Raw genomic sequence first — 26,008 nt, forward strand, 5'->3', positions numbered from 1 at the left:
ACTGACAAGCAGTTTCATGGCCAGAAGAGAGCTGTTACCGTGTTATTCCATTATATATAAAGCTTATAAATGACCTCGGATTTGATGGGCAGACAGTGGCAGTGAGTTGACGCACACAAACACACACAGTCAAAACACACAGAGTGCTTTAAAGGACAGTGAAGAAGCTCTGCTCCCACGCCTGGAAAATACATCAAGACAAAATAAGCCCACATGTCCAGTTCTTCATTTCAATTTACCACAAAACCTACTGTAAAGTAAACACGAAATACCGAACTGATGATCTGATGTGACACCACTGGTTTTGATCTAATTATCACCCACCTCGACTGACTCTAAATGTAAACCAGTAACATTAGACTGACGTACAACCCCCATGAGGAATTTCTCTTGCAGTCTCTCACACATCCCTTCCACTTGATGATATTTATGTTTCATTTTTATTCCTTAATTTGAATTCTCAAGTATTCTGACTAATCTACTTTTACAGTGCAACATGACTAATCCTATGAACATAAAGCAACTCAGATTCACATATCTGAGAAAACTAGTGGCTTTAAATTTAGGTATTTAACAGCAATATGCTTCTTACACAGGGCCAGCAAGCTTTTGCTGCACATTCATTCATACATGCGGCCTATTTAAAGATCAATGGGGAATACCAAGAACTCAACAGTTCCTACTGAAACAGTGAGCAGTGAAAGTACCTACAGCTGGAGATACAGTCATCAATTTTCGATGGTAACACAAGGGATGCCGACAACCAAATGGTCAGAGAAACCAGGGGAAGTTCTGCACACTCAATCCCCAGAATAAACGGGGGAAAAAACCGTGCCACCCCCCATGCCTACCTAATTTATAGTGGAAAGCCTGCCTGGTCAAAAGGGCTTAAAACACGCAGGACATTTAAAAGAAAACAAGTCAACTCCATTCATTTATCACTGAACTTAATAAGACTAAAATTACTTTTATTAACACAGACAACTGTTAGAGAAGGACTTTTCTATGAAAGACTTGAACCTTTGATCTATTAGTCCAAAAGAAGAAAGGTCTTCACAAAAGCAGTTCTTGTTCTACTTTTCTGATTCAGATTTTGAGGTAATTCGAATGAGACACCTTGGGCAAAAAAGCAAGATATGACTTGGATGTTCAGCCAAAAAAACCCCCAAAAAAACTCTAAACAAAATCAAACAGCATATGGCTGCCTAACTTCAGTATTCTCTTCAGCTTTTAAGTGTTCCCAGTTGGCTGTAGGCTGCATGAACAATACCCCTATTCACCAAGGTGAGAAGAGAAAAATGCAAAACATGTGACTCCAGTTTCGTTACAGGCCGTCTTACCCACAAGCAACAGCTGGTCACATTTCCAAATAAATATCAACATATATCATCAGTTCTGAGTTACATAAACGTATAATAATTTGTTTTACTCATTTTTTTCTACATTGGTTAGGGTTACGAAACACCTACATGACATGTTCTCCAGTAGGGCTGGGCCATATTATACTGTTCACGGTAATACCGGTATAATGTTAGACAACGATAGGAAAATGAAATATCGCGATAGAATATAAGTAAAACTCGCATGCGCAGTGCCTTTGTTTTCATACGCACATGGCCGATTGTTGAGTGAAACAGATGAACCAGAATTGGTTTGTAAAAATGGTGCAACTTCAGTGATGTGGAACTGGTTTGGTGTTTGTCCGTCAGATACACGACAAAGCACATTTTTTTTTGCAGAACATGCAAGCGGCCGTCGTTATTGTCGTATTTGTCGGACTAAGATGCTCTTAAATCTGGGAGTAATCTGGGTCCTAAACCCCCCTCTTCGGGTCAAACGAACACTGCACTGAGAGTTAAAAACTGTCTAAATTCTTTCATCTTTAATAAAAAAGATCAGCATTGCTGCTTTACCAGGTGTAACTATGAAGTTTAACTTCCAGGCATCCATGAAAACAAAATGTATTACATTTAACGGAGTTAGAAGTTAGCAGGAAGCTAGCGGAAGTTAGCTCGCTAGTTTCGCTAGTTACCTAAGCATGATATTGCATGTTCTGACTGAGAGATTTCTGAAAAAAATCAAACGTACAGCTCTGCTATCACTTCCAACATAAATGAAGACAGGAAACTAAACAGCAGTGACGTTTGTAGGGTTACTGAAGTTCGGCTAGCTGGTATATAATGATGTGCTACGTGATCGCTAGCGACACAGCTATGTTAGCACAACATAAACGGTGAAGCTGGAGGACGAACACTAACACTTTTCCACTTATAAAAGTTAACGTGAAGGTTCCTCATGGTTAGAGACAAATGCAATCGCATGGCAGGATGCTGTAAACGGACCAAACTTCAGTCAGGAGAACAACTGAGATAATCCATCCACAATACGAGGTTAGTCATTAATATACTGCAACAACATGGGAATAGGGCAGCTGCCAGAGAATTCAACATTAATGAATCAATGGTACAGAAGTGGAGGAAGCAAAAAGAAAGAGTTTAATAAAGTTTGATTTATCTGACTGCTTTGTTTCGCTTAATGTGCCTTATAATCCCGTGCACCTTATGGTCCGAAAAACACTTACTGCACACTGCAGTTTAATGTTGCAAAGCACCTCTTTTTAACTTCAGTGGATATTATACATGGTTATGCTCAGGATATGTCAGCCCATTTCTACTGGAAATGCCCTTTGGTTAAACTTTCAGCAAGGAATTTGCATTTGCACTGTTAAATTTTTATAAAGCTTTAATGTACATAAAAACCAGCTTCTTGTTTAAGTGAAAATAAATGGAAGGTTGTCCTTTTGCGCTAGTAATGTTGTGGAGTTGTATTTTGTCTCGCATCAATTATATCGTCAGTTATATCGTTATCGCAAATTTTCAAATATATATCGTGATAAATATTTTTGGCCATATCGCCCTGCTCTATTCTCCAGCGAACTTGAAAAGTTTGTACTGAAAAAGGTCCTCTGTGGAGGACCAGTTTAGACTCGACGCTGGTTTCTGGAAACCGGAGAAGCACGAAAAATGAATTGTGAATGCAACTGAACATTGTTCACTTTAACTTTCAAAGGGTTTGGTCTTATTTCTTATGGCTGAGGTGATAATACGGATTTTTACTGTGTGGACCTTTACAGGGATAATAAACATTAAGCTCCATATAAACACAGCCCACGTGAACTCTAAAGGCAATAGTAGAGCGCAGACATTTATCAAGGTTAAAACAACTCCATGCACACGCAACTGAATATTTGTGGCCTCACAAAAAAGCACAATTATATACTCTCCCACTCTGCAACACAGGGTGTGCTTTGAAATTCACCAAAAATGTGGCCCAATCAGGAAGCTTTTTTCCTCCATTATCCATTGTTCAATATAATAAAGTTTGTCAGCCCTTAGGGGGGCTAATTAAGAAAACATAAAGGATCCAACCCACACAAAAACACACACCCTACATTTTGGGCAATGTTCATGAATGAAAATGTCACACTTCCACTGCGTGTGTGACTATGCAACCACAGATTTATTCCTCCAGAGACTACATATACTAAAATACATATATGCTGTGTAATTTAAGAGTTAGTAAGAAAAATGTTGTGAATGGAGGCGGAGGCAGCCTAATGGTCAGAAAAAGAATTTTGTGGGTGGAAGGTAGCAGGTTTAAATCCCCCGTATACAGGAAAAACCCTCCACCCTGCATTATTACTCTGAGAAGTTGTGTTCTGAGTCAACCACCTTGCTTTAAAGACAAAGCAAACACAGGAAAATCTTTCAAACCATACAAGAGGTAAGATATATGACAGAAAATCAAGAGGCATAAAACTACTGGAAATCAAGTCAAACCTGATATGATCAAGACTCTGTTAAAGGCTATCTTTACCTTAATCTGCTACAGACTCTTGACTGGCATTTGGAATCATCAAAACATTCGTGGTTTCAACCACTGAATTAGACTTGAAAGCTAAAGGGAGCCATTTGGTTTCAATAGCTGTATTGCCATCTATTTGTCGCGAGTGTGTCTGAGGCATCAGCCCGGCTTCCCAAAAGACGGGCGTGAAGAGACATCTTTCACTTATAGCCTGTTCACACAATCACAAGACAAAGAGATCACTTAACATAAGCCAACTGCAGCACAACTGTGACACTGACTGAAAGCAAGTTAAAAAAAACAAAGAGAAAAAAAAGACAAATTGCTGAGACACTGGTTTGTTCCATCCATAAGGCCACAGGTTTACATCAACATGGTTTCCAAGCACCGACAGTGCAGCTGACTCAACAGATGAAGTGATAAAACTATAAAGGCCGCAGCTCACCAATACTCAATACTAAGGTAACAACCCCGGTGGAATTTATTAAGCCCTCTCGCTTTCTGTGGTAATTCTAAGAAGTCGATTTTATTGGTACTATCTTTTTAAGGCGATTAAGAAACACAATGTAAAAAAAAACCCCAAATACACACCTGTGCAATATCAGAATATTATCATTACAAAAAATAAGACATCTTGATTGTCTTAATCAACGACAGCAGTAAAGCCGACTCTGTGATAGACAACCTGAATAAAAGCCCCATAATTTGCATAATAGAGCAGATATGCAGAAATGCTCATGTTTGGGGAACTAAGGTGGGGATACACATGCCTACATAAACAAAATAAAAATAAAAAACTACTTATTGATGAATAAAATATAAAAATGATGGAAAGAAATCAAGCAAATACAATTTTATATCAAGTTTTTAAATACATTTATTATGTTATGCTTGCCCTTTATATAATTTTGCTGCTATGATTGTAGTAAAGTCTGCTTTTACTGACTCATTTTATCCTTTCTGTATGGTTTAGGGAGTTTCAGTCTCGCGTCTTTACTGGAATGTGTTAATTTGTAAGGGCATGGCAACTGCATGCAACTGATATTGGTTTAATGATAAGAAATGGATTTGCCTTTGTCCTGGCTCAGAAACAGCATTGTGTCATTTGGCCTTTTCTAACATTAAAAGTATTAATGGTTTTTGCACATGCTGCTTAAGAAGCTATGCTGATGATTTAGTGTTTAGCAAATCTGTGTATTTCTTTTGGAATAACTCTGATCTTCATAAAGATTTCATGACGTGTTTATACTGCGAGCTGTTGTGACTGTGCTGATTGTTACTTCTCTAAAGGTGCGCTTAGTCTCTCTCAAACTGTTTTCAGATGTTTGGTTTTCATATTCTGTTTAGATACAACACCTGTACCAGCTAAAGAATATCGATTCTGCACTACTCCATTTCTTGAAATGCAATGTTTTTAATGCTGCTGCATGTGCACACGCACACACACTTATGTTGTTGTTGGTAGAAAGCGGACTTGCATCGAGAAGTGGTTTGCTATGAGGTTGACACCTGTACTCGGAAAACCGTGCAAAAAAAAAAAAAAGGAGCCACAGATGCATACAGAAACACGTACACAAGAAATGTTCAAGTATGGATTTGCACAGTTTGAACATTTGCCGTGTGAGACACTGTCATCACTCTCGCTCGCATTACTCTGCAGTTATACTTGCGATCCTCAACAGCAGAGCAGAGTTAACCACGTGTAAGTTTCTATTACGTCTGCATGTAACAACTACACACCTGTGCACAATATGAGAAGACGGTTCAGGTTATCTCTGTGTAAAATAAACCTCTGTGCACAGGTGTTTGTGATTGTTCCTCAAGCTCATCGCTGTGTTGCTGTGGGTACGAGTGCTTGTATGTGCATTTACCCACAGTAGTGTGTTGCATCTGTGCTGTTACCTACTGGGTGAAGAGCGTGACTGAGAGAAAGAGGGTGAGAAAAGAAATGTGACAATCTCGTGTCGTTATTCTTTTATCCTGTTGTAAGCATGGAAATAAATCTGCACAGCAGCTGTAGCTTGTGGTCTGGTATTACACAGTGTACATTGAGTATGCCTTTGTGTCTCTGTGTGCGTCTTACTGAGGTCTAAGACATCGTCTGTCTTGATCAGATCTTCAGGTCTGGTCAGAGGGAGCTGTGTCTCGGGTTCTCCTTGAAGCTGAAGTGATAAGGACCGCAACATGAAGAAAACCCGAATCGCCTGAAGAGATGAGAAAGCCCACTCATAAACAAACAGGCACAAACACATACAGAGAAATTGCATGCTACAATAAACCTTCTGTCTAAAACTGGCAGTTTTAAACAAAGGTTAAGAATAAACACCTAACAGTGCTCCTCTAAAAATCCTAATAAGAGTTTTTTTAGATGACGGACGCAAACCTTTGATCACAAAAAAACCTCCAAACCTATTTTAAAATTCTTCTAAGTGAAAATTATTTCACTGGTTTGCTTCGATGTGCCACAACCCTTCAAGAACAACTCAACTACAAGTCCTGATTGTCTGTGTATGTCCACTGAACTTGGGTGTGTGAGTGGATTTTCTTTTGCCTGTCTGCTTCTCATTTGGGAGGACTGAGATTTCTGGAAGTGTACCAAGAACAGCCAGCATGAGCTACAACAATAGATTTATCCAGGACACCGTCACTGAGCTTGTGTGTGTGGGCGGACGCACCCTGCGTGTCTTCTCCACGTCTCCACAAGGAAGTCTCTTTACAAAGTCAATACCGGTCAGAGGAGTGCCAGTGGGTGGCAGCAGTATTGAGGCATCCATCATTAGATACTCCACATTCAGTGGCTTACTCTGCAACATAGAGACGACATTGTGTATGAGAACACCCAGACCTAACAGCAGAAAGAGAAATGTGCTTGCAGAGTCGGGCTGATGTTTCATTTTGAACAGGGAGGTATGTTACACCCCGGCCTAGGCAACCGGGGTGCAACGTAGAAAAACAAAGATAAGGAACATAAAACCACGAAGGCTCTCCACCAAAATCCCAAAACGAAAATATCCCATGACGAAAGTATTAACAAACCCCATTCACAACTATTTACAACAGACTATTTATTTACAACAAAACACCAAACTATTTACAACACGGGGGAGATCGCGACCATGACACACTGAAACACAGGGTTTAAATACATAGAGGGAGCAATCAGGAAATGGACCACAGGAGGGAAACACAGCTGGGGCAAATTAGAACTGACGAGACAGGGAAAATGTAAACTGAACACACTAAGATAACACAGACTTTCAAAGTAAAGCAGGAAATACATAAGTCATGCAAAAACAAAACACTGACACACCGAAACGTAACAGGGGAGGAAAGCAAATATTAAACGAAGGCTAACCCACCGTCATGCTCCTGTATTCGTCCTCAAACATGTCCAGAAAGATTTCTTCGCCCTGTGTTGACAGTGACATTGAAAAGACGTTTAAAAACAAGAGAAAACGGGGGCAGAAAATAAATACAATCAGTATTAAAGAAAACCATTTTGGGTGAAAGGCTTTCTGGGGATTTTTTTTTTGTGGGTGCAAGTCTGTGCATGCAGAGTGTGAAAAAAAAAAAAAAAAACAGCATATGCAAGTGCACATTTTCCCGTAGATACATGTTAAGTAACACTTTTATATATAATCCTGTGCTTGGTTTATTTGGGTCCACGGTAAACTTCCCAGTGTAATGACATTCTTCTACTGTTGCACACAAGAAACAGAAAGTACTGTTCCCAAGCTAATATAACAAGCTTATGCATGCCCTGTCATAATAAACATGCTATTAGGAGCACAGGGCACAAGTCCATCTCATCTGTCAATTCCCATCAAAAAAATTAAGGTGTAATATTAAACAGAATATCCAGGCCAGAAAGAAACAAGACACAGACACATGTTTACGGTCTACAGAGTTCACGAGGATCTTTTTTGAGACACTTGATATGGTTTCGGTTTCTTTTTGACACCTTTACCTTTTGACACATTTGCATTACCTGCCTATGCGAACAGTTTGTCTATGACAGTTTAATAAGAACAAGGTGTTCTTCTTCAGTATAAAGTACATTCAGAATTGGCAGACGTAGAAAAGAACTGGTGACTTTTCCGATGTGTTCAAACACACCACCACCTGATTCTCTTTCAAACAGTGTATATTAATGGTGATATAATCAAAATAAATTGAGATTTTAAAAACTGAAATTAATATGTACTAAAAAAAAAAACCTCACTTTGTAGAAAGCAAGCTGTTTCCTGTCCAAAAAGAACAATTTGTCAAACAACTGAAAGGCGGGTCTTTTGGCATAATGTACTATAAACAGAGACACGGATAGACAGGGCTTTTGTCCTATGCCCAAGTGTTTTTAACCTAACATTCACACAGTCACACTCCAGTGGATACATCAGGGGCAACTCTGGGTTCAGTATCTTGCCCAAAGACACTTTGACCTGCAGACTGAAGGAGCCGAAAGATCAACTACCGACCTTCTAGATCGATACAGAAAGCTCTAAGATTTACGATCATTGATCTGAAAGTGATGTTCAAACAGAAGCAGACCTTTCAGCTGAATAATGATCCAAAACACATTAGCCAAACAACCGATGAATTTCTCAAAAAGAAATCAAGTAAAGGTCAGATCTAAATGGCAATTATATTAAATTATATAAAAGTACCGTAATTGTCGGGCTATAAGCCGCTACTTTTTGCACAAGCTTTGAACCCTGCGGCTTTTAGTCAGGTGCGGCTTTTCTAAGGATTGTCCATGATTTTTGTCATATCGTAAGACGATTTGTTTTGTTTGTTCCGCTGTTGTACGGCACTACGTTGCCTGGCGGAAGGGCATGTGATCAGACACACAGTATCGGGGTTCAAGAGTGGTATGTTGGTCACGTGTCCATCCGCCAGGCAACATAGTGCCGTACAAGTAGCGCGAAAAACAAACTTCAAAGTAGCGCTATGCGTTCAGCGGGAGTCGTGGATGACGAGCGGCGATAAACTTGCGAAAAGCAAGTTATGCTCAACTCCACCGGTGGATTCTGACAGCGTGGAAAAGTGTGAAAACATCCACGATCACCAACGGATTTCGAAGGGCTGGACTGTTGCATGATGGAGAGGAGGACACCGCCACGGCCCTTCTGAGGGTGTTCGACTCTGACACTGACAACGAGGATTTCTTTTGTTTTGAAAGTGACAACGAAGGAAAGAAGCTGAGAGTGGATGACGAAGCCATCCTGAGCCTGTTCGTTTCCGACACTGGAGAAGAGGACTTTGGTGGTTTTAGTGCGCAGGAAGATGGTGGTGACTTTTCTTCTTGTTAAAGCCGTGTCACTGCACCTGAGCCTAAAAGGTTGTCTGAATCTATTTTTCTGGTGTGCTGTAGGTTATTGTTATGTACTACATTTGTTACTCGTTTATGAAGCACAGTACATGTTTTGTACTTGTAATTACCGCTACTTGTACATATACCTAAAAAGTTATGCAAATATGTACCCATAACTTGTTTTTCAAAATATTAATAAAAGGGGTGTGTCTCCAAACAGCCATCTCTTTCCTGACAATTCCCTTTGTGCATATTCTCTTATATATGATAAGTCAACATTGAAACACCTGCGGCCTTTAGTCAGGTGCGGCTAATGTATGTACAAAACAGGATTTTCCCCTGATTTTAGCTTGTGCGGCTAATATTCAGGTGCGCTTTGTAGTCCGGAAAATACGGTATTATATAATATGATGTGATATTATATAATATAAATTAGTAATTGTATTAAATTAAACTTCATGTGCTTGCCACAAAAAATAAAAATACTGGCAGATGCCAGTGCTACCAATCAGTCTCTTAGTAGACACATGTATAGTATAAATGTGAAAATCCTTCTGGAGTTACTGCATTTCAAGATTGTCAGAAGACTTGACCTCTGACTTTGACCTTAAGGTTGAGGACACTGAGATTCGAACTTGTCTGAGATTTTAAGTAGATGCACCTATGGTATCAATTTCAAAATCAGTCGTCTCATTCTTGATTTATCACATTCACAAAAGTGGGTGTCCACGTCGGCCCATCCAGCGGGGTGACAACAATAGCCTACCAGTCTTTAACAGCTGAAGGGTAAAAACACAAAGACCTGTGCAGGTTGAAGGTATTGTCTTTTAACATACTTAGCATTAACTTGGTTAATTAGCAGCACAGGCAGAAAGCAAAACACTCAAATGTGTTATTTTCTGTTACTTTTTTAGCTGAAGGATGATACAGACATGACTTAAACGGACCGAAAATTGATTTTCAAGTCAAAACCGTAGTGTGATCCGTGGAATATTGATAATAGATTATCAGTATACTGCCAGCTTAACTGATTTTATTGCTTCAGCTATTTTTACCAAGTGTCTATGATTGCATATGAAAGTGTGGAAAACTCTTGAGCTGACTGTTAGTTCTTTACTTTTTGTGTCCAAGCGCAGTTTTCTGGTCAGTTTTTATTTACTCATATTATGTGCCTGGAGCACTGCAGACTTTCTAAAAGGTCTTTCAAAGCCAGTATCTGCTCATTTTCAGAATCTTTTTTTGATTAACCACTTAACACGGACCAATGAATCATTCAAGAATAAATAAAACACCTAACTCACAGTGGCGTGTCCAGCGGGGTGGCCTGGGGGGTCACAGGCCACCCCCCCAACCAGACTGGCCACCCCAGGTGCCACCCCAAAGGCAAAACAATAAAATTCAATCAAATATCAAATGTCCGATTATGTTTTCACGGTGAAGCTCAGATATCCGAGTGTAAGTGAATGCAGCATCGGCTTCTGCGCTATGTGCATCATGTTAGCAAAGGTAGGAGAGCGAAGCACGAAAGACGGCACTGCAGGAAACAATTTTTCGGTGAAAGAAAATGAGGACAGAATAAATGTCCCGGTAAGTAATATTAAGTTTGTTGAGTTTAGTAAACTTCGGTGAAATTAGAATACCAAGGAAAAAAATAACACTTAAAGAATTATTGCAGCCGTCGAATATTTCAGACAGTATGCTACTGAGGGGAGCTAACATAAGAGTTATGAGTTATAAGATATAATCTAAGTCGTAACATTGCTGTATGGAGCTGCAGATTTGGTTGACGCAGTTTGTCCCGGACTTTCGCTATAATGAAAAAAAGACACAAAGCTGGAGTTATTCTGTCGTTACGCTGCACAGCTGCCTCTTCTCTCATTCTCTCCCCCTGCCTCTCCTGTTGCTACTTCAATCATGAAACTGATCAATGATCGGCTGATCGCTTTTCTCTCTTGTTTGTTTATCACCCACTTTGCGACAGAAAGAGGAAACCAGCAGATGTCGCGCTAAACAACAGCAGCACGTTTAAGCTTGATCAGCTGTTGTTAGAATTTATTTAATATTACTTTCTAGTATCAGCTGATGTTTGCTGGAGCCACAGCTGTAAAGCTGCTAGTCTTGATGTCGGTTTGGATATGTGGTGAGAGGGAAACATGAAGATGATACCAGGAGATGTTCTCACTGAATCATCAGAGCTGAACAGGTGATGGAGAAACAGGTTTACCTTTTAGGTGACATGAATGAGTTGAAGGGAAGTTATGAACTGTTTCTGAGAGACAAATAACACCAGAATCCTTTTCTAGGTAGCTGACAGCTGGTAACTGTGCAGGGGCGGGTCTAGCAAAGTTTTGCCAGGGGGGCAGGTAGGGCATTAACAGGGAAAGGTGGGGCACAAAGAAATACTTTTCTTTCTTATTCTCATTTAAAATATCTAGCTTTTATTAAATAATTATCTAAATCTTACAACCAAAGTTTTTATCTGACGTAAAATGTATAGAAATCATACATATACCAACAAGACAGTGTACATATGGAAAAGATATATATAAATCTTATAAAGTTTGTATCTGTCTCGTGTATCTGTCTCGTGTGAAACCCCCCAACAAAAATTTTCTAGACACACCACTGCTAACTCAAGCTATGCCCCAGTGTTGTGTCCACATGAAGAACCAATTTTAATATGTATCTTTAGGAGCTTTGTTGCTAGCAACCAGTCACAAAAATGATTTATTCCTCTTTTTTACAATGCAGTAAACACACAAAATCAGAATCTCACTGAAAAGCTGGGGGGGGGGGGTACAAACAGGAAGGCCATATGAGAGAAAACCTAAATCACATTTCAAATGAAAGACTATGTCATTAATAAAGTGGGCTGAGTTTCCAGTTTCTAAGGCCAATGGTGTGCTCATTTTTCCTCCAGAAGAATATTATAGCACTGCTGATGTTTTTGCTCTTTGAACAAAAGGCTTCCCCTGTTAGTTTTTGCTTAAATACACTAAATTTTATATAGCACTGTTTTAAAGATGATCAAATATCCTCTTGTCCAAATAAATTAATCTCTTCAAATTTGTCCATGTCCACTGGATATGTTAAAGTTTCTGAATATTTAACTATTGTTTTTCTTTTGGTTTGTTTTTTTGTGGTTCATCAGAAAACCCTGTTCAAACTCACAGAACCATAAAAATTTCCACTCTGAGCTTTTAACTGCACCAATAAAAAAATTTTCTCTGAAGGCAAAACCTCCAAATGAACAAAAAAACCAGCATTAAACATTTCTGAGTAGTTTTCCTTTGTTTAGTCACCAGATTTAAACATTTTTTGGTATTATTTTCAGTCACTTCTCTTCAACATTTTCCCAAATGTCGCAAATAACAGAATCATGACTGATGCCAAAACTGATATTCAAATTATCAAAATGAAACAGAAAGCCAGCTACCGGCTATTTAAGCATGCAACTATGACATATAGGGTATGGAAAACACTTTCAGTTTTGTCTCCTATACAGTACCTTCAGAGAAATGGCTCCAGTTATTGTCAGTGTCTCATGCACCTACAATAAAGTCTTATCTCCAGAAGGTTTTACTTTCATTTGTAAAGTTTCATTGTCAGACAAACCAGAATTTACCGGCAGGTGCTGATTGAACTTCAGTTCAGAGACTATTCAAGAAGGACTTGATTTAAAACCAGACTTTTTTTTTTAACTTCCTATTTAGAGTCCTTGTAAATTATCCCTGTCTGTCTGGTAGAACAACAAACTTTACATTGTACAAGTGCCAAAAATCTCTCTTTGCAACATTAAACACTTAAATGTTTAACGCTAATGTCAATGTTAATCGCTGTGCAAGTTCTTTACACTTTTTTCATGCTGATATACAATTCAATGTGGGGGCAGGTGAGACATAAAAGCAAGGCTCTTATTTTTGTAGGTTAGCATATGAATGAGTGAATCTGTGTTATTATGTACTCGCCTTGTAGAACTGTCGCAGTAAATGCAGACTCTCTTCTCTGGCACCCTGCAAGCACAAACATGACAGTCTGAACAGTCATTCGGGTATCACACACACACACACACACACACACACACACACACACACACACACACACACACACACACACACACACACACACACACACACACACACACACACACACACACACATACAAAGACTCACAAATAAACATGTAGCATGCAAAAAGCACAGTACAGATAATAGTGGAGGATACAGGGTGAGATAAAACTGTAAAGGTTTTGCATTATATTTTGTGCTTCAACCGAAAGCAGTTTTTCCTCTACTAGAAGCTCAAGTCCGTATCTGTGTCAGATATCTGTGGTTTCATCTGCACAAAAACACTAAAAAACAAATTGCAAATCTTTTTTTTCTTTTCCCCCCTCTTCATCTAACTATTTATTGTCTCTCAGCTAGATGGTAACAGAAAGACCTCATATCAAATCTTTCAAAGCCAATAAGTGTATTTCCCATAACATGGCTCAATTCCTCTAAGTAATTCTGCCATTGCCATTACTGGAAAATAACACAGTATAACAAAATGTCAAATATGCAATGGAATTTTCCAGATAAGTTGTTCTATGGGCATTGATAAGATATCGCCTCAGTGAGCACCACTTATCCAGCAACTTACTTTACTTGTAAAGGCAAAAACTGTGTTACTGACTGCTGTTCCTGAGAAAGACAGACATGTCAACAATACTTAATAAAAACCCACTAGTGAATTACATTCACAGGAACCTGTAAGTGTAATGCAACTGTAACGTCACTGCCTGTGTGCGTTTTAAATGCTGCTGTGATGAAAGTAATGATCTGAAAGTTAGTAAAATGGTTGATTATGGATGATTATAAGCTCTTCCAATGAGTTTAAAATGTAAGTTTTAGATTATATGAGCCATATGGCGGTGCAGCAGTTAGCACTGCCAGCTCACAGCAAAAAGGTCCTAAGTTTGAATCTAATCTGAAGTCTTTCTGTGTGGTTTCTCTCCTGCAAGAGTCCTCTCTGGATTCCTCTCAAAGTCTAAAGACAAGCATAGGGTTTGGTAAATTAATAATTAGGGATGGGTACCGGTTCTGACATAAACGGTAGTAACCAGACCGAAAAGCAGCGCACATTTCGGTGCTTTATTTCGGTGCTTTTTTTTCCTGAGCTGTGATACACTTCTAGCCAATCATTTTACGTTTCCGAGGATAGTAGGCGGGTCCAGGTACGTACGTTCAGTTAGAGCAGAGCTACAGATTAAAAATGCCCAAGGCGAAGCGGTCAAAAGTCTGGCTGTACTTCACAGCAAAAGATGCAAACTCAGCAGCCTGCAACAAGTGCTTTAAGCTGATACTGTGATACTGTCAAAGGAGGTAACACCTCGAATCCGATGAAACACCTGGCGACGCATAGCTTTTTTTTTTAAAAGCCAAGAAATGCGCTGTATTTGATAGCTTGCTGCGAGACCTCACACCGAGCGCATCTACTGCGGGTGGGTTGCCTGTTATCAGACCCGGAGTTAGCAACATCCCCAAAAACCCAAAGATTAGAGTCCTGGCCCCTAGCCCTGCCAGTGTAGCAGAAATGATGACGGATGATGATACAGCAGCAGCCGTTCTTCTCTGCGTGAGTAGCTTAATGTTGTTCGTGTGTAATTTACGTTGAGTAGGCTAACCACGTTATTACATTAATGCATGTAACGTGAACTAGCAAACATCATCATAGCTACATGCGGCTGTCTTCTTGTTTGATGGCAGATACTCCCATCACCCTGGCCAAAAAGGCTAAAATGACCAAAGAAAAAGAGGGAAACAGTTAAACATGAGAGGTTTTTGGATAAAGTTTGTGTTTTTTCCATTGTTTAAGCACTGCTTCCAGCCAAGAGTGATACCATATATGCCCCACAGCTGCAGAAAAGGCTAACATTGTTATCTTTTTACAAAAAACAGCTGAACATGAGAGGTTTTTGGACCAATTTTGTGTTCTCCATTCTTTAAGCACCGGTTTGAGCACCGTTTGAGCACCGGCACCGTTTCAAAAGTACCGATTTGGCACCGGTATCGGATAAAACCTAAACGATACCCATCCCTATTAATAATCCTAAATAGACTGTAGGTGTGAATGTGAATGGATGTCTCTCTCTATGTGTTAGCCCTGCAACAGACTGGGGACTTGTCCAGGGATAGGCTCCAGCTCCCCTTAGACCCTGAATTAGGGTAGGATGAATTATAGCCATGGTCAGATCACCATCTGTGTGATATTAGCCGTCAGACCTAAATTAAGCAAACAGGAGGCTTGATGTGCAGCATGTGGCAGGGTTGCTGTGCCCCTCCTGTGAGCTGATGCCCAAAATGCCCGTATAAAGGATAATCTTTTGTACAAATTGAACAGGAAAGCCAGTCTTGGAAACTGAGAGTTTATAGCAGTCCAAAGCCTGCTTGTTTGGCTAATAATGCTCATAACAAGCACTTCAACCGTCAACATAACCATTTAAGCTTAAACAGCCTGGACCCCCCCCCCCCCAAAAAAAGTGTGTCTTCATTACTATTAAACTGTGTCAGAGGTGGGAAATCCTCCAAGCAGAAACCCCCCAAGTGATGTTTAACCGATACCAAAAAAACAGTTAGTTTCACCAAACCCGCTGCAAAAAATAAAAGCTTTTAAAATGACCAAGATAAGGTTTCAGTTTAAAATTGTGAATTTTGTAAAAGGAAAAGGAACTCATTGACAGCTGTGCAATTTCTTCCTAGAACTTTATGTGCGTGCAAAAAAGCAAAAAACAAAGGCAGTATTACCATGAAGTGACAGAAAAGGAAATATAACTTCCCTGAAGGATGATCACAAAAAAACAAAACCCAGATATGTAAAACCGTGTGGGCTGCAGAAAAAATGGATGTCAGTGTTTAAACAGGGGGCAGATGGGAGGTCTGTAAAAATATCATCAGTCACTAAGTGGCTCTAACCAAGAAGCCTTGCAGCTGTGAATTCTACAGAAGTGACACAATTACATGGAAAGGGCTTGTTTCACTCCTATGGATGACACAATTTTCAGCATTTCACTTCCTGCTGAGGTCCCATGTTCCCTCAAGCAGTTTGTGAGAGTCATAAAGTCTGCTAACAGGACTGTTGAAATGTCACGGGAGCATGCTTGGGTGTGCTGTACCTCCAGGCAGGCCAGATGAACGTCTTTGATAATACAGTTGCTCCCAGACAACACAGACTGCTTTAGCAAAAGGCAGCTCAGCTCGAGGGTAGCTAGACGCACTTTACCATCTGCACACAAGTAAGAGAAATGCATAAATAAGTATCAAATATAACACATTGTTTCCTGTTAGGTCAAAAATCTAAGAAATTCATCACATGCATCATATCATGCAAAATGGCTATACATGGTTTGTGAGCTTTAACAGCTAAAGTTTCTACCTCATTTGCATTTGCCGGGTTAGAAATTCTCGTAACAAATGTTTTTGCTCAGTGTGCCAGTGCATACACTATATGTTCAGCTTAGCAATATGCAAATAAAATGAACATCAAAAGAAGAAAAAAAAAAGAAGGTACTTTTTTTTTCTTTTTTAAAGGTATGAAACACCACACCAAATGTGGAAGTGTGTATGTGTTACCTGGCAGTGCAGCTTGGCTCATAACTCTAATAAGTCTTTCTACGAGGACCACGCTGTAAGAACTCCTCTCCTGGTCTGGAACTGGCAACTGCAGACGCTCCAGAAGATCAAGGTTGATACCTACAAACAAATTAAACAGAAAAACAAAGTAAAAGAAAATGCCAATTCTGAGCCACGATCATTAAGGCTGTCATCTTGACTCGTCTTTATTCTGGGAATCTAACGTATGTAATATGTTTAATTGGTTCATCAGCAGCACAGATGGAAGGCAAATCACTGTAAGCCGTAGAGTTTTACTTCCTAAACAGCTGCGACACCACTCCACCACATTTAGGTTTTTTTAGCTGAAGGATGACACAGACATTACTTAGAACCTAAAATTATTTATGAAGTCAAAACTGAGGTGTAATCATAAAAAAGGGACCTAACACACGAGATAAACGACTGCTGTGTCCACAAATAACAGACAAACTAGCAAAGAACCAATTTTAAATTGTATCTTTAGGCACTTCGTTACTAGCAGCCCGTTGCAGAAACACATCATTTAATCCCATGTATTTAGCTGAATGAAAAGATAACAGTTTGACAGGCAGTAAAGAGTATTTTTGCATGAAGACGCTGATTCCTAAAGACCTGTTTACCAAAAATGTGGAGTGTGTTCTTAAAAACTGTGAAGAAACTAAAGAAGTGGGGGACATCTGTATAGTGAAAAGGCATTTAATTCTATTCTACAAGAGAAGAAACTGCATGTTTTATGAAATAGGAAAAAATCCTTCTACTGTTCACTGAATCCTTATATGAAATAGTCTCAGTGGAAAGGTGACTTGTCTAGAAGCCATTCTTAAGGAAAAATGCTGAAAAGACTGAAGTATGCTAAATTACAAAAGAACCGGACAGGAAATCAGTGGCCACAGGTCTGATGGAGTGATGAATGCAAATTTTAAATTTCTGGTTCAAATTGTTGTCAGTATCTACAGAGGTCTTCAGGAGAGAGATACAAAGGTTTGCAGCCACATGTAAAACAGTGTGGAGACTCAGTTTTAGTTTGAGGTGTCATTTTTCCAGCTGGTGTTGCAAATCTGGTCAAAATTTATGGATTTTGATCCACCATGCAATACTAAAAGTATAGATTTTTCCGCCTAACATTGATCCCAAACACACTGCCATTGCAGTGGAAGCATATCTGGATAGAAATACACACAGTGGATCACTATCAGTCATGGATTGGCCTCCCCAGACGTCAACATTACTGAAGCAGTGTGAGATCACCTTGGCAAAAAACCAAACAAAAGGCAGCCAATATCTAAAGAAGAGCTCTGAATGTCCTTCAGGAAACCCGGAGAAGTATTCCTAAAGACTACTTAAAGAAATCAGAAGAAAGTTGCCTGAGAAAGTTCAGGCTGCGATGAAGAATAACAGTGGGCATACCAGACACTGACTCTCAAGCTGGTTACAACAGAAACATTTTGCTTCATGTACTGTATGCCTTCACATGTTTTAATAAATTACTGCACCTATTTCCAAGACCTTTGCACAGTGCTGTGTAACACTGAGTGCTCAGGTAGAGTAGAAAAGCACTATATAAGAACCAGTCCATTTACCAGTTGCTGTATACAAACAAATGAATCTACATGTATTTTAAAGAGAACAATCACACAGCCCTTGAAGCAAACAGATGTCAATAATTTTCTTTGTTACTTGATATTCATTCACTTAAATAGAGAGACAAAAGCCTTATTATTACATGTCAAAAGGTTTATGCCAGTGGACAGATTATGTTAACAGTGAGCTTTTGCTTACCTTTGCTGTGTGAGACAGCGTAAAGTAGGCAGAGGACAAACAGCGCATGGTAGTCGTCACTGGTGCAGTCAAGGGCACTGTACACCATGTCTAAGAACGGCCTGCAGGGAGCGAGAAAGAGACAACAAAGAGAACATAGCTTCAGTTAACAATTCTGTCTTTCCCATTTTCAATTCTTTAGACTTTTAGATGAGGTTTACATCGCACTGCGCTCACGTGTGTTTGTGTTTGTGTGTGTGTGTGCGTGCATGTACCTGCTCCTCTGTGTGTGTGTGCGAGTAGCTGCAGCTGTCTTCTCCTCATCAGTGATGTTCTGCTCTGTCAGCTCTGACACCTTACACTTCTCCATCACCACCATTTCTATCTCTGCACAGATACACACACCGCGAGATGCATACTTAGTATTTACTTACATAAATCTCCACATATTTGGAGAACCACCTACCTCACAGAGTATCATTCACATCACAAATTTAGCACACTTACAGACACGGAACAAAGAGGCTCTAAAACGTATGGACCAACTGAAGTGTGAAGGTCTTAAAACGTACTAAAGCTGCCAGGAAACCTCACATGTGTTCCTCACAGTATTTAGAGCAAGCAGGTTAAAATTAGTAATTTATAGTAACACATCAATAGACAAAGGAATATTTAAATCTATTATGAAGAAAAACAGATCTATTTTTAAACGTATTCTTTAAAATGTTGGTAATTTTATCACTTGTTTTATCAGTTAACAGTGGTAGGCGTCTTTGTTCCATCCCAAATGGTACTCATGTCATTCTGAAACCATCTTCCCCTGCAGCCCATGACCACATTTGTGCTTTTAAAAAAAATGAGTAAAGAAAAAAAAGGTTGAAGCTGTTAATGCCTCAGTATAAATCAAAGCATAAAAAAAAAGAATCATTTCAGATGTGTGAAATGGTCACATTTTAACACACACACACACACACACACACACACACACACACACACACACACACACACACACACACACACACACACACACACACACACACACACAGAGCAGGAGTGAGAGACAGGCGGAGAGATGAGGAGCACAGGATGGAGTATCGCTGTGGGAACCAATACTGCTACGTGGATTGTGCTCAGCACAAGATCAGTGGTAGCCATGATGATCATGGGGAAATTAAATGGTGCCAAGAAGAGGATGCAGCAAAAAGAGGGAGTCCTCATCTTAAAACAAGCTAAAGAGACGGCTTCTGTTCTGATTGTGCAGCGTTGCCTGTTTTTTACTCCTGTTACTTTTTCCAGGAATCTTATTTCCTGAAAAAAAAAAAGATGAGGCTGTATAATATAAATTTAAACACAGCATTTTCTTGTAGCTGCAAATGAAAAGCAGCAAAGCCACCACATTTCCAGTGAAAAATGTCAGGTGTTCTTTCTTTAAAGAGTTCTCTCTCTTTTCTCTTGAGGATAACCAGAGTGCATGGGAGACCACATTGGATTTATGGCAGTGAAGAAACACTCACAAACACAGTCCTGTACTGCTGTGTCCAGCGAGACACACACTCACCTTCCGCCGTCTCCCCACTTGCTCTGCTTCCCTTAGAACTCCCACCTGCTCCTATTCCCTCTGTACCTTTTCCCTTTTCCCTCTCTCCTCCTCTGCCACTGTCATCATCCCAGCCCTCTTCTAGTCCTCCTCCTGCACTGCTGCTTCCGCCCCCAGCCCTTTCATCATCTTCCTCTTCGCCCAGGTTCTTGTAGTTTGGCCTCTTCTGTGTTCTTTTGCGGCCACGATGGCGGGACAGCTCCAGTGAGCGCTCCAGAGACTCCGGAGGCTTGATGAAGCGGCGCATACCTCCCGCACTTGCCTGATGGATAGAAGCAAAACAGGACAGAGGCCAGGGTATGAGGAGAAAAGGAATATATCACCTGTGGATCACTCAGTTATTATTTTAGTCAACAACACATAACCATAACCTTCAAAACTGTTTTAAAAATAACATCACAAATGTACGAGCTGCAATCCAAAAGACAGATACAAAACTTTTCCATAAAAAGCCAAAGGAATTCCTGATGTTCTGATTTGTGGTCGATAAAATTTTTAAGGTTGTCTCACTGTGCACCTCTAGGCTGTTTTCAGTGCTGATGCTATTTTTAAAACAACCTGTGGAAGTCCAGTTCTGACAAGTTTCACATGTGTATCTGCAATGCAAGCCTGAACTTCTCCACTGTTTCAAAACAGAGAGCCTCAAGAGTTTCCTTTTGGAAAAGAAAAAGAAACTCAAGCTCAAATCAGAGGACCACCGCTGGTGTTGAGAGAAGAGTCCATTGGTGCAGCTTAAAAATTCTTGCACTTTAAATGCAATGCGATTGGGGTACAATGTTTTGATGGCTTGTAACAAAGTTTGAGTCATTTCTTTCAGATGCTTCAGGATATCAGAGTAGTCAGTAGTCATTACTTCGAGTCAGCAGTATGACTCTATGAATAACCGTATGAGCTGTTGAAAATGTTCCCAACTGCACTCCTCACCTGACCGAACATCTTTAGACTCATAAATTCTTGACTCCTATGCTCAAAGCTGCTGTTTGCTCTCTGGGTTCTAAGCTAGAGACCCAGCAATGATGACTGCTGATATGCATGTCAAGTATGTAGACTTCAAACTTCTGCAAAACAGAAATTTGACTGTGAACACTCACACGTGTGTTCACAACAGGACATCCATCTAAAACAGCAGATGCACAGAAAGCAGCCCAGAGGTGCACAAAGAGAAAGCCTTGCAGGTAGGGCTGTGCGATATGACCAAAATCTCATATCCCGATATAAGAATTCTATCGGCCCGATAACGATATAAATCACAAAAATGTAACATTTTCTGTAAATTCTGTGAATCTCGGGCAGCTCGACTTGCGGGAAGTGTTTCCAGCTGCGCATCATGTAGCTGGAGTCGAGTGTTTTTAACCGATGCATGAAACGATACATTTTTAGACAAAAGGTGTAACGGCCGCCGTTTTCTTTGTGAGTATTTATTACACGGCGTGCTGCAGGGAAAAGCCTGTTCTAACGTTTGAGTCTAAGGTTTATTTTTTAGCACCTGACAGCTCTTTAATTCTCATCCGTAAATAATCTGCTCTTTCACGTGATTCAGTTTATTTTGAAAAGTCTCAACAGGATCTTGAGCTTTACTATGAAAGGTTTATGTGGAACATAAACAAGCGGACACGCGATGCTGTTACCGTCATTGTTGGTAACCACAACGCATAAAAACAGGCGCTTGTCCGTTCGTAGTGTGGTTATATTAAATATAAGAGAAAGAGAGAAGTTTAAGAAATTAATATAGCCACTACAGTGACCATCAAAACCATGAAAAAATATTGTCGTAAACAGTTTATTTTGCGACACCACGAAACAAACGATAGCGTAAAATCGTCATCCGATATATATCGTTATATCCAACAGCCCCACTTGCAGGGCAATTAAAATCAGTTATGTAAACTAGATATCATGTATTTAAGTCTTTTTGGCAGGGCAAAAGATAGGCAGTGGTCCAAACAAGAGAAACAACAAAGGAAAGCTGTCAGGTGGTAACAGGAAATGCGATAAGCCCCCGAAAAAAAATTAACACATGAACACAAGTATTTGCAGAAATTGCGTATTTAATTCCATCTATATATAATTTTACTTGTGTCTATTTATTGTCACACTAATTACAAAGTCTTACAGTAAACATACACTGATGTTAATCAAAAAGCCACTTCCCACTTCATACATTTTTGGACTAGTTCCTCTCTCACACACACAAAAACACACACGCGCTTTGAGGCCCTTCTGTGTGGCCATACTCGAACTTTGAGAAACCCACTTTCCACATACAGCCCCCAAACCGACACCAAAATGCACATGCACACAATCCCACAGGAAACAACTCGTAAATGATAAAAAAAAATGCTGAGCAGTGCTGTTAGGGCTGTCACTTACAGTAAGTATAACATGTGTAATTGTGACAATCTTCCTGTTGCACGTTTTAATCACAAACTCCTTACTGCTGCACATGAATATGAAACTCCAGGACGTTTCAGAGACTGCAAGTAATCATAAAGCAGTCATTTCAAAACTTGATGATCCTCTAGTTCATTTTCTACATACAGCACTAATAGTCTAGTCTGACGGAGTTATGACTTCAGGTAAGATTACAGTTAAACAAACAGCTGACCAAACAGTTAAGAGTGGAAAACAACGTCTCATATTCATGTTGATGTAACGTCGACATGTGTTACCCGTGTTAACATTTCTGCACACCATGTCCTTATAGGTGCCCAGTAAAGATTCAAGATGGCGCCGGTGAGGTCGGCTGCCGTCACGACTGCTCCGACCACTTTTTCTTTGTCTTTGCTTTTTAAGTGATTACAGCCGGATTGGCGTCCTTGCGGTGGTGCCGTAATGTTTGGTGATAAGAAAAAATTCCAAATAATTCTGGCTATAGATTTTGTTTGGGCAAACAAAGGTACTAATAATTGACATCAAAGAGAGACAAAATGGCAAAGATGAAGAAAGTCGAAGAAGATTTGGAAGAGATTAAGCATTCACTTAATTCGTTGACGTCGGAAATTGAAAAAGTAAATAAGCAACAAGGAATATTAATGTCGATGATGGAGCAAATCAAAGAACTAAAAGATCTGGTCAAGGAGAAAGATAAGACAATCCATTTTTTGGAAAGGAAGGTGGACGACCTAGAACAGCAGGCTCGACTCGAGGAAATGGTCATTACAGGTCTGGAAACTAAACACAGAACATATGCGAGAGTTACCGAATCTGGGACTGGTGCAAAACGAGGAGAGGACGTGCCCCCGATGGAGGAGCTACAATCGTTGGAACGGCAGGTTGTGGAATTCTTTTCGAGTAAAAATCTTCCCCTGCATAGTAACAATATATCTGCATGCTATACTCTTCCTAGAAGGCACAAAAATGCTCCTCCAGCAATTGTAGTGAGATTTGTCAATCGAAAACACAAAGTAGAATTGCTGAGAAGGTCCAGCCTTTTGAAAGGAAGTGGAGTATATTTGAATGAACATCTTACAAAAAGAAATGCAGATATTGCAAGACAAGCTCGTATTTTACGGAAGGAGAAAAAGATTCAAGCAACCTGGACCAGGAATTGCAAAGTGATGATTAAACTGAATGGAACACCAGAAGAAGCCAAGGTTGTAACGATTAAGGAACTTGAGGAATTGGACAATTATACGTGATAATATGATTAAGATAGACAAATGGTTGCGACCAATTATGGCTATAACTAGTTTTTTTTTTTTTTTGGCAAGGTCAAATGCTACTTCGGGAGGAAAAGGACAAAAGGAAATTGTAAAATTGGATATGGAAGATAACAAGATCAACGGACTTTAAAATATGTTGATAAATGAATGTGAGATTGCTTAGGATCTTTTCTTTCCTTTTTCAGTTTTTTTCTTTTTTTTCTCCTTTTTTTCTCTTTTTTTGTTTCCTTTTCTTTCTTATGAGGTAATAGATAGCGCTAGAATAATTTATGCATTATGTTTGATGACACAGATTATAAATCATATGATTTTGAAGTAGGTATTGACCCTGAAAGGAATGTGCTTAATACAATTAATGTCACATGTGATTATTTTACAGAGGAGCAATTCAGGGATAAGGTTGATATAGCCAATACATTTTCTTTAATTCATATTAACTGCAGAAGTCTTTATAGAAGTTTTGCTTCGATTGAAGATTTTCTGTATAGTCTGAGAGGCAAGTTTCAAATAATTGCTCTGTCTGAAACATGGTTAGATGAGAATAAGGGTTGTAATTTTTGTATTGAAGGATACGATTTGTACTTTGTGAATAGAATTAAGACAAAGGCAGGAGGGGTGGCACTTTTCGTTAATTGTGATTTGAAATGTAAAAAAGTTGAATGTATGTCTGTTGTTATGGATGATTTAATGGAGTCTGTGACAGTAGAATTGGATATAGAAAAGAGAAGTAATATAATTGTAACGTGTATATATAGGAAACCGGGATCACAGATTGAGTTATTTACAGAAGCAGTAGAAAATTTATTGAGTAAGGTTAAGGGAAATAAGACTGTATGTTTGTGTGGTGATTACAATATTGATCTTTGTAAAGTGACAAATGATAAGGCTTCGTCAGATTTTTTTGAACTATTATATGGTAAAGGATTTTATCCTTTAATTATAAAGCCGAGTAGAATAACGGAGAAATCAGAGACACTAATTGATCATATTTTTATTAATAGTTTGGAGAATAATATTGAAAGTGGCCTCATCATAAATGATATAAGCGATCATCTACCAGTCTTTGTTATTTTCGATTTAAATATGAAAAGAAAGAAAGAAGCTAGTTTTGTGAGTTATAGAAGGTTAAGAAATGATGAAGCAATTAATAGGTTTAGACAAGATCTCATGGAAACGGAATGGAAGGAGGTTTATGTTAATGAGGTCAACATTGCATACGGAGTATTTCTAAATATATATTTGGCCTTGTATGATAAACATTGTCCATTGATATCATTTAAGCATAAGAAAAAGAATATAAATAGGAAACCTTGGATAACTAAGGGTCTTGCAAATGCGTGTAAAAAGAAAAATAATTTATATAGGGAGTATATAATATATAGAACTAAAAACGCGGAAATGAAATATAAACTATATAAAAATAAGTTGGTATTAATATTGAGGAAAGCTAAGAAAGATTACTATAATAAAGTTTTTCAGGAAAACAAAAATAATATTAAGGGCATTTGGAATATTTTTAAAGAGGTATTGGGTAATAAGAACACACCCAAAGTTCGGCCTAATTATTTTATTAATAATAATCAAGTTGTTAAAGATAAGACCGAAGTAGCAAACGAATTCAATTCTTTTTTTGTAAATGTTGGACCTACTTTAGCAAATCTAATCAGGAAAAATGATGATCCAGGAGATGAGGAAGCCTGGATAGGTGATAATAGAATGGTTAATTCCATATTCTTAGCCGATACTACCATAAAAGAAATAGTAGCAATCGTAAAAAATTGTAAAAATAAAAAATCTACTGATTGTGATGGTATAGACATGGTCATAATTAAAAAGACAATAGATTGTATAAGTACTCCTCTTTGTTATATTTTTAATCTTTCGCTACAGTCAGGAGTATTCCCTGACAGAATGAAAGTGGCAAAAGTAATACCATTATATAAATCAGGAGATAAGCATAGTTTTAACAATTATAGGCCAGTGTCTCTTTTATCACAGTTTTCAAAATTGCTAGAAAAACTCTTTGCACAAAGACTTGATAGTTTTATTGAAAAATATCAACTAATACATGAAAACCAATTTGGATTTCGTAAAAATAGGTCAACGGCATTAGCGTTGTTGACTTTTATTGAAGATATTTCATCTGCAACACATAATAATAAATACACAGTGGGAGTATTTGTTG

At 39.0% G+C, this 26,008-nt stretch overlaps 1 protein-coding gene across 4 annotated transcripts in view; it reads right to left on the reverse strand.

The window, feature by feature from the left end:
• clec16a (C-type lectin domain containing 16A) overlaps window positions 1-26,008 on the reverse strand; it is a 60,063-nt gene that overhangs the window by 14,120 nt on the left and 19,935 nt on the right. For 3 of the 4 annotated variants that reach the window (XM_085403478.1, XM_085403474.1, XM_085403477.1), the window contains 9 exons: window positions 20,123-20,423; window positions 18,840-18,951; window positions 18,586-18,686; window positions 16,786-16,905; window positions 16,329-16,438; window positions 13,144-13,188; window positions 7,224-7,274; window positions 6,540-6,668; window positions 5,948-6,068 (listed from right to left, as the gene is read on the reverse strand). In XM_085403478.1, coding sequence (XP_085259604.1) covers window positions 5,948-6,068; window positions 6,540-6,668; window positions 7,224-7,274; window positions 13,144-13,188; window positions 16,329-16,438; window positions 16,786-16,905; window positions 18,586-18,686; window positions 18,840-18,951; window positions 20,123-20,423 — 1,090 coding nt within the window. The remainder of the gene's footprint in view (window positions 1-5,947; window positions 6,069-6,539; window positions 6,669-7,223; window positions 7,275-13,143; window positions 13,189-16,328; window positions 16,439-16,785; window positions 16,906-18,585; window positions 18,687-18,839; window positions 18,952-20,122; window positions 20,424-26,008) is intronic. The other variant, XM_085403476.1, reaches the window with a different exon arrangement.

Source organism: Rhamphochromis longiceps, linkage group LG4 (genome assembly GCF_057381845.1).
Source record: "Rhamphochromis longiceps isolate RC_006_pf linkage group LG4, R_longiceps_female_GT1.1, whole genome shotgun sequence".
Taxonomy (NCBI): Eukaryota; Metazoa; Chordata; class Actinopteri; order Cichliformes; family Cichlidae; genus Rhamphochromis; species Rhamphochromis longiceps.